This window comes from Marmota marmota, unplaced genomic scaffold, assembly GCF_001458135.2.
Source record: "Marmota marmota marmota unplaced genomic scaffold, marMar, whole genome shotgun sequence".
Lineage (NCBI taxonomy): Eukaryota > Metazoa > Chordata > Mammalia > Rodentia > Sciuridae > Marmota > Marmota marmota.
Window position 1 is genome coordinate 16949744 of NW_026000168.1, and position 8698 is coordinate 16958441.

At 62.9% G+C, this 8698-nt stretch overlaps 1 protein-coding gene across 1 annotated transcript in view; it reads right to left on the reverse strand.

Annotated features, from left to right (window-relative positions):
- The window catches only part of Plxnd1 (plexin D1), a gene marked incomplete at its 5' end in the record, with an annotated part of 19461 nt that extends 11515 nt beyond the window's left edge, over nucleotides 1-7946 (reverse strand). The window contains 9 exons of the mRNA XM_048786965.1: nucleotides 13-204; nucleotides 1935-2039; nucleotides 4948-5050; nucleotides 5350-5458; nucleotides 5607-5784; nucleotides 6418-6547; nucleotides 6630-6730; nucleotides 6880-7011; nucleotides 7644-7946. Of these exons, the coding sequence (XP_048642922.1) occupies nucleotides 13-204; nucleotides 1935-2039; nucleotides 4948-5050; nucleotides 5350-5458; nucleotides 5607-5784; nucleotides 6418-6547; nucleotides 6630-6730; nucleotides 6880-7011; nucleotides 7644-7946 (1353 nt within the window). The remainder of the gene's footprint in view (nucleotides 1-12; nucleotides 205-1934; nucleotides 2040-4947; nucleotides 5051-5349; nucleotides 5459-5606; nucleotides 5785-6417; nucleotides 6548-6629; nucleotides 6731-6879; nucleotides 7012-7643) is intronic.
- Between the last annotated feature and the right edge of the window lie 752 nt (nucleotides 7947-8698).

Consider the following 8698-nt stretch of genomic DNA (forward strand, 5'->3'; position numbering starts at 1 on the left):
GTCTTTTCTGGGGGAGGGGGGCAGGGCTGATGGGGAAGGGGGATGGGAACCCAGAAGAGGGCAGGGTGGGGAGGAAGGTCTCCCCGGTCCCCTGGGGGAGGCCACGCCACTTACCGCCACTTGGTTGCAGCGTACAACTGAGGCGTTGAGCCAAGTGGCCTCGAAGGTGTCCTCTGGCCCCAAGCTGCACTCCAGGGCTGCCCCCTGCGGGAGACGGGGACGGAGGGGGCTGAGGACAGCCACGTAGGGACGCCCCGGACCGTCCCCTGAATGCTGGCCTTGGTCCCATCTCAGGTCTGGGTGTGGCTGCACCATCTGCCAGAGGGCCCCTCATGTCCGATGTTGGGGGGACCAGGAGCCCAGGCACACCTAGGCTGAGGCTGGCTTTGAACTCTCGATCCTCCTGCCTCAGCCTCCCAAGCCTCTGGGGTGACAGCAGTCTTTGGACTTAGCATCCTCCACCTCTGCCCCACAAGGCCAAGCCCCAGACACCCCTCGACACGCCTCCACCTGACTCTTCTCCTGACCCAGCCCTCTCTGTTCTTTGGCCTGGGCAGCCTGTCTCCCTTTGGGCCACCAAGCAAGTCTTCAAATGCCACCTCTGCTATGTCCCAAGCTGTGTGATCTCCTACAGGTTGTTCAACCTCTCTGAGCTTTATTTTTTCCTAGCTGTACATTAGGGGGTGGACTTCCCTCCCATTGGTGGGGAAACTGGAGATGGTGACTCTTAGGGGTCTGCATGCTCTAGGTGCCTAATATGTGCTTGTTGTGATGGGTATACAGGAAGTGCTCAATAAATACAGCGGCATCGATAACTAGCTAAGCGGGTTCTGTGTGCACTGGCTGAGCCCCTGGCCAGCCTCAGGCGGGTCTTCCTGTTTATGTCCCTGTCGCTGGCAGATGTGACACCCTGCAGAGAACAAGGTCAGTTGGTCCCTTTCTGGGGTCACAGTCCGGAAGCAGAGGTAGGGAAGTGGCTGCTGGCGGCCAAAGGCTCATTTTGTCTCCTGCCCTGAGCCCAGGGTCACCTGGTGACAGCAGAGCCAGGGTCCCTAGGGCTCTCCAGGGCACAGGTCCCAAGTCGGGGACAGCTGCAGGGCCCGGGCCCCTCCCCGGGATTCTAGAAGCTGGCCTGGGGCACTTGGGAGGCCACCAAAGCTGCCTTTGCACCCTCCAGGCACCCCCTGTGCCCCCTGTCCCCAGCCTGGCAGGGGGGTGGCTGGTGCCAGCTCCAGCCCTGGCCACCAGGCCTCCTGACACAGCCCGATGCCTGGCACGTGGCCCCCACGTGTGACAGCTCCTCCCTGGAGGAGACAGATGGCACGTCCCCGGGAGCCGGGAGGGGGAGGCTGGCGCGGGGCCAGACCTGTCATCGCTTTCCACCCAGGACGCTGGGGGGGACAGCCCAGGGAGGACCGCGTCCCCTCCCTGCCCCGATTTTGGGGGACAGGCTGGTCACAGGACAAGCAGGAGCCAAGTGACCCTGTCCTGGGCCTCAGTTCCCTCTGGACAGCGGGGCGGGGTGGCACAGGGCTCGGTGGCCATGTTCCAGGGTGGTAGTCCCTCGGGGACGGGTGTGCCCAGGGTCACAGTTCAGCCCTGGGACAGGGCGGGGACAGGCGGGCGCACACATGGGTCGCATCCACCACGGGCTGCAGCGCCAGGCGATCGGGCTGGGTCCCTGTTCCTGCTGGGGAGCGGGAGCAGCTTGGGGACCCGGCCAGAGTGTCCTGCTGCAGCCGATGGCCGCCTGCTGTCCCCATCGCCTGGCCTCAGTGCCACCTCCTGTTCCCCCAGTCCTGTGTGACCAGGGACTTTCTCACACAGAACCCAGAAGGTCCTAGAGAGCAAACCCAGAGCCCCGCGGATGCCAGGGGAACGGTCCCCAGCCTCTACCTTGTCCCGGTCTCTACCCTGTGCCGGCCTCTACTTACGTGGAAGGAGGCCGCGTTAGCCAGGGGCACCAGGATGTCCTGGGAGCCCCCCGTGGGGACAGGCACCAGGGACAAGGGCAGGATCTGGGGGCAGTCCTGAGGGTCCTGTGGATGAAGCACACGGAGAGGGTCACGTAGGGACATTTTGGAAAAGAGGTGCCTCGCTGCCTCCGGGCCTCCCGGAGTCCCGCCTGCCTGGAGGAGCAGGGAGCCCTGAGGAAAGTCCCCCGAGGTCATAACATTTGAACGGCCGCCCCATGGGGTGCTCAGGGCCACCCAGAGGCGGGGTTCATGGGATCCTCTTTCCAGATGAAGAAATGGAGGCAGGGTCCTGGGCCTCACTTTTCCCAGCTGCAAAATGGGGCTGTGCCGACCCTGGAGGGAAGTCGGCCACCCCGGCCCCTCAGCCAGGCCTTCAGCACGTGGTTTGGGGACAGCTGTGTGCAGGCCCCGGGGACAGGCTGTGCCCACTGTGCAGAAGGAACGGGCCTAGGAGTCGGGCAGGGACCAGGGACAGCGTGGTCCCTGCCTGAGCCCAGGCGGGGGTCTCTCTGAGCTGGAAGTTTGGGGTCCAGCCTCCTCATACTCCAAGACCCTGACCTTCTGGGACTAGCAGTGACACGGCCAGACCCTGGGGAAGGAGGCCCCTCAGCTGACCACAGGCCTCAGGTGGAGGGAGGGAGGATGGAGTTTGCTGTGTGTGCTCACACTAGCTGCTGTCCCTCTCTGGGCCTGGTTTTTATTCTCAGGATGGGGCCTTTTGAGGCAAAACCTCAGGACAGACCGGCCCCAGGGGAACGGTAGGCCCGGCTGCTGCCCCGCGCATGCTCGTGTGCAAACCCCGTGGAATTTCAGAGAATGGAGGCCACATGTTTCCAATCCGCCTCGCAGTGGCTGCCAGGTCTGCTTCGCAGCTGGCCGGGGGCCCGGGGTCTGTCCCGGGCTCCACCCCCCTCGTGGTGAGGTGGCCGACAGGGGGGTGCAGGGGGCCGGGCGGGTGGCCTCCCAAGAGGGCCCCCATGGTGAACGGTATGGGACCCCCCTGGGGCCCCCCTGCTCCCCTGAGCTGGGTACGCTGAGCCCCGGGGCAGGTTCTTATAGTGTCTGCGCCACCCCAGCCCCTGTGTCCCCGAGACTGGCCTGGCCTTTGGGGGATCCTCTCCCCAGCCTGCGGTCTTGGAGACTGGCCCTGCTGCTGCACCCCAGGGACAGGGGAGCCCCGGGCCCCCCCTTGCTCCAGACTCCATGAGAAAGATGATCTTCCATTTTCCTGGGGCTAGGCAGGAGGGGGGATAAGGACACTGCCTTGTCACCAAGAAGAAAGAGCCTGCCTGAGCAGGGCGCCCCCTCCAGAGAGACGGGGAGGCCCCCGGAGACTGTTGGAGCTCCTGGATCCAGCTGTGCCTGAAGGTGCCTCCCTCCCTCAGAGGAGCCAATGAACTCTGCGGGCCGGAAGCCAGCCGGCTTGGTTTCTTGCCTGCACGCAACCCAGAGAGCTGGCCCTCCTGTCCCTGTACAAGCCATCGGGTGTCCCTCTGCTGCAGCATGGGACAGGGCCAGGGCCTTGGGAAGCCACGGCTGACTATCTCCAGGGCAGAGCTGAGGAGGCAGAGGAGGGGAGAGGGGCCCGGAGCCAGATGTGGGCCCAGATGTGGCCCAGCCTGCTCCAGTCACAGCTCCCAGGGGGCAGAGCTGGGGTGGCCCCAGGCCCTGCACCCCCAAAGCCGGCGCTCTCTGCCCTCATATGGGCTGCACCCCACTTCCTTCCCAGGGGGACCCCAGAGGTGTAGCAGGAGGTGAGGCTCCGGGGACCCCCCAGCTCCCCAGGGTCTGGGGGGAGAGCAGAGCCCGCTGCCCGCCGGCTGCCCGGAGGAGCCTGGCGCCTCTGTGGCTAATTGGCACTTAATTAAAGGCCAAATTGAGCCTCAATGAGAGGCTGGAGCAGGCCTGGGGTGGAGGCCGCCTCCTGCCAGATCACAGTAATCCTGCAAGACAGGCCTCCCCGCACCCCAATCCCCACCCCCCGAAGAAAGGCAGGGCTGGGGGTCAGCGGGCTGCTGGACCACCCAGCCGGTGAGCTCCTATGCACCCGTCAAGGCCCCACCCAAAAGTCCCCTCTCGAGAGCAGTGTCCCCAGTCCCAGCCAAGCAGAGGGGCCATCAAGCTCCCAAGGCACACGGCAGCCTTTTAGTGAGCACCTACTATGTGCCCCATACGGATGGGGTGCTCACTCCAGATCCTGGTTCCTGACCACCAGCCACTGGGTCCCCACTGCCCCTGGGGAAACTGAGACAGGGCCTCCCCACTCAGTTCTGGATTTGGGGAAGAGGGTAGGAGTCTGGCTGGGTGGTGTCCTCCCTCAGGGACAAAATGCCTTTAGCTGCTAGGGAGGCTGAAAACATGGAAGGTTAAGATGGACAGCGACCCAGTCCTGGGACCCGGGCAGGAACGGGCATTCAGACTGCAGGCGGGAAAACCACGGCCTCGGGTTTCCCAGAGGGCCGTGGGGCTAAACTATGGCCACGCTGTCACACCAAAGCCTCATGTCTAGGAGCCAGGCCTGGCGGCACACGCCTGTAATCCCAGCAACTTGGGAGGCTGAGGCAGGAGGCTCATAAGGTCGAGGCCAGCCTCGGCAACTCAGCAAGACCCTGTTTAAAAATGAAAAGTCAAAATGGGTGTGGCTTCGTGGTTAAGCTCCCCTGGGTTCAATCCATGGTAGAAAACAAAGACACTTCACCTCTGAGAAGAATCAAGGGTGTGCATCGTCCCTGGCCATAATCAAAAGCGAAAAAGAAACAAACAGGAAGCAATGGGTGTGTCCAGCCATAGGGGACTGGGGAAGCAATGGGTATGTCCAGCAATAGGGGATTGGCCCAGTGTGGGCCCCACGCAGCTGTTAAATTCAATGCCAAGGATGTGACAATGCGGAAATGTCCTCAACAAATTAACATTTAAAAAAAAAAAAGTAATGGAACAGGGGGGACCAGGGTGTCCCCCAAGCCTGACTTACCGTGGGGTTTGGCGAGGCCTCGCAGCGGGACTGGTTGGAGACACAGGTGTGCTGCTGGGTGCACCAGAAGCAGGGCCACGGTGCCGACAGACAGCGGGTGCAGCTGGAAGGCAAGGGCACCCCTCAGACTCGGGGGGCTCCCTACCCCTTCTCCTTGTCCCTGACCCCAGGAACTGGACCCAGAAAGCCAGTCCCAGTCCAGGGAAAGGACTTTGTCTTGGAGAGGGTGGGGACACCGTGTGAGGAGGTGACTTTTGAATAATGGAGTTGAACCACGGTGAGTGTCTGGGGAGCTGTGAGTGCAAAGGCCCTGGGGTAGATGAGACCGGAGGGCCCCCCTCCCCCCGGCTGTTTGCAGGGACCCCCGTTTCCTAGCCCTGACCCCTTTCCCTGGGGACTCACGCTGCCTGGGGGTACACCTGGGCCATGCGGCTGCAGTCGTAGATGGTGAAGTTGGCCGAGACGATGTTGCGCCCGTTGACCCTCAGGGCCATCTCCAGGGTCACGTGGTCTGCAGGGGACCAGAGGAGCCAGGGAGAGACATGGGGGAGGGGTCTCGGCTCACACCAGAGGCTGTGACTTTAGGGTCCCTGTCACCTCCAGGTGAGAGCCCACCATTCTGCCCCCCAAAACCGCTGTGAGGACCCCCGTGGGCTCACCCTGGTGGGCGGGGAAGGGCGGGAACTGTCTCCTGGGCAGCAGGTTGCAGTAGGCGATCTGGTGGCCGTAGGCGGGGCCGGGGACCCGGGCCACTGTGCGGATGTCCTTTCCGTAGTCACAGGCCATCTGCATGCCACTGAGGCTGGGCAGGCTGCCCGAGATCTGCAGGATCATGCCCTGGGGGAAGGGGCTGCAGTTTGGGGGGGGGCCTCGGCTGCCCCCTGACGGCCCAGCTCCCTCCCAAGGGCCGCAGCCATTGGAGGCTGGGGCAGGAGGATCACAAGGTTGAGGCCAGCCTCAGCAACTCAATGAGGCCCTGTCTCAAAATTAAAAATAAATAGGGCCGGGGACGTGGCTCAGTGGTGAAGCCCTCACAGAGGTCCCTGAGAACAGGCCTGGCAGGACCCTGAGCCAGGGCCGGAGTCCCCTCCCAGGCCCAGGTCCCCACCATGATGCACACTGGCCTCTTTTTGGGAAGGAGAAATGTCCCCGTCGAGTGGGGACCTGGTGGAGGGAGAGGCAGGCAGGTGGGCCTCCCTCCTCGTCCTCCCCTGGCTCCAACTTGCGGCTCCAGAACCTGCCCCCGTCCTTCAAGCCCCGGGTCCCCTGCACTCGGTGACCTTGAGCGAGTCATTTGACCTCTGCTGGCCCCAGGGCTGGGGACAGCCGGGTTCCTGTCACTTCCCCGTGATGTGCCTCCAAGTCCCTGGGGCACCCTGGGCAGGGCCTCCCCGTCTCTGGCAGTGGCTGCGGGGCCCAGGGACGCTCCCCATCTGTGTCCCCAGGCTGGAGGGTGACATGGGGACTCACTGGGTACTCGCGGCGCACGTCGATCTCCGCGGGAAGGACGGTCATGGCCGGGCACCGGCCGGGCCCCTCGCTGGTGCTGGTCCAGAAGTGCGGCTGGGTGGCGTTGGCACAGTCCTGCTGCAGCGTGCACCTGGGGTGGCACTGCAGGGTCAGGTCCCCAATGCCACCAGGGAGGTGACCTACCCCGGGGGGTGCCCGCCCTGCCCGCTCACCTGGTCTCCAGGGCGCACCAGCCGCAGTAGGCGTCGGCCGCACCCAGGCAGGCTGCGCAGGTGACATGGACGTCGCAGGCCGCCACCTTGACTCGGGCCATCTGGAGGCAGAGGCCAGCTCAGGGAGGCTGCCGGCCTCTCCCTGTGGGGAGGCTGGGCGAACTGAGGCTGGGGTGGGGGGACCTAGGGAGGTCAGGCCGCCCTGCAGAGGTGACGTCCCATGGCCCGGGGCCCCTCGGGTGGGACTTACCTGGTGGGACGTCATCAGATACAGGTACCCGGGGTCAGCGGGGTCAAACTGCATGACGGGGTGCACGGGCTCCCCGTAAGCCACTGTCACCACCCTCCTGCTCACCACCTGCATGCTCTCGTTCAGGTTGACCTGCGGGGACGCGGCTGTCAGGCGAGGCTGTCACAGGGGGACCTCAATCCCTGGGGACCTGGCCCAGGCAGGGCTGGGGACTCGGCACCCGCTCCTGTCTCAGGTCACCGTCACTCAGGGGAGGGGGTGGCTCAGCAGGACCCCCACTAGGAACCCAGCCAGGCTTCCCCTCCCCCCACCTAAGGTTTCTAGAACATTCTCTGGGAGGATGTTGGGGACTTGGCCAAGAACAAGGGCTTTGGAAGGTACCGATGTCCACCCTGAGCAACTGGCCTGTCATAGAGGGTGGGGGACAGAATCCAAGGCTCTAGGACTCTCTGTGTCCCCCTGGGAGGCTAAGGCAGGAGGATCCCAAGTTGGAGGCCAGCCTCCGCCATTAAGTGAGCCCTAAGCAATTTAGCGAGATCCTATTTCAAAATAAAAAAGTAAAAAGGGCTGAGGGTGGGGTCCTGAGGTTCAGCGCCCCTGGCGCCCCCCAAACACACGAATTCTTTGTAATTTATAAAGGGTGAGGTACATGGGAGAACAAGGAGGTTGAGGCTGGACCCGTGGAGGCCGGGTGTACACAATGGGCCTCCCCAGCCCAGCCCTTGGGGGAAGCCTCCCGCCTCCCCCCTCCACCCGGTCCCTACCTTGAGGAGCCGGCCATTGACCGTGCCCAGGAAGACCACGGTGTAATTGTTGGCGCTGGCCACGGCCACAGACGTGAGCCCCGGAGCCCGGAACACGGGCGAGGACTTGAGGGGCTGCAGGATGGACAGGGGGTGCTGCAGGTGGGCGGCGCCACAGTCCAGCTGCTCTGGCTGGAGCTGGAAGAGAGACGGCAGCTCAGACCTCAGCTCAGTGTCTGGCTCCTGCTGGATGGCCCTAGCTCCAGGCCTGGCCTTGACCTTGACCTTGGTGTGGGTCCTGGAGCTGATCCAGGGACTGATGTTTCAGGTACCCAAGACGCAGGGGGCCGTGCAGGGGAGGCCAGGAGGGATGACAAGGGAAGAAGGTCCTCCTGTCTTTTAAGAGGCCTCAGAGGGTCCAGTCCACTGGGGAGGCTGAGGCAGGAGGATCTCAAGTTGGAGGCCAGCCTCAGCAGCTTAGTGAGACCCTGTCTCAAATTAAAAAGGGCCAGGAGTGTGGCTCAGGGGTTAAGCACCTCGGGGTTCAAATAATACATGTGTCACCATGACAAGATAATGGCAGGCCACCTTTGTAGGGAACTGTGTCAGGGCCCCACTAAATTGCTGAGGCTGGCTTTGAACTCGTGATCCTCCTGCCTCAGCCTCCAGAGCCAATGGGATTACTGATGTGCGCCACTGCGCAGGGCTAAAGAGATTTTTGAAACTTTACTTGTGTGATTTTTTTTTACAGGCCTAAGTCACGAATGGTATGGCCAGATGTTTTCTTTTTTTTTTTTTTTTGCACAAAACCTCAGCTAATTTCCCAAAAGAAAACAATCCGTAGTGACTCCTTCTGTCCTGGGGCAAACCCACAGTGTTCATGCCTGAGGCTGCTCCCAGGGTGTCCCTGGGAGCCCAGAGATAGGGTGGGGCTGGGGTGACCTGGGGCAAAATCCAGGACTAATGATCTTCCAGAGGACAGCTGTGGGCGACCTGAGTAAGTCACTTTGCTTTTCTGAGCCTCGGTTTATTCGACTATAAAATGGGCTCATCTACTAGGACCCCACCAGGTCGTG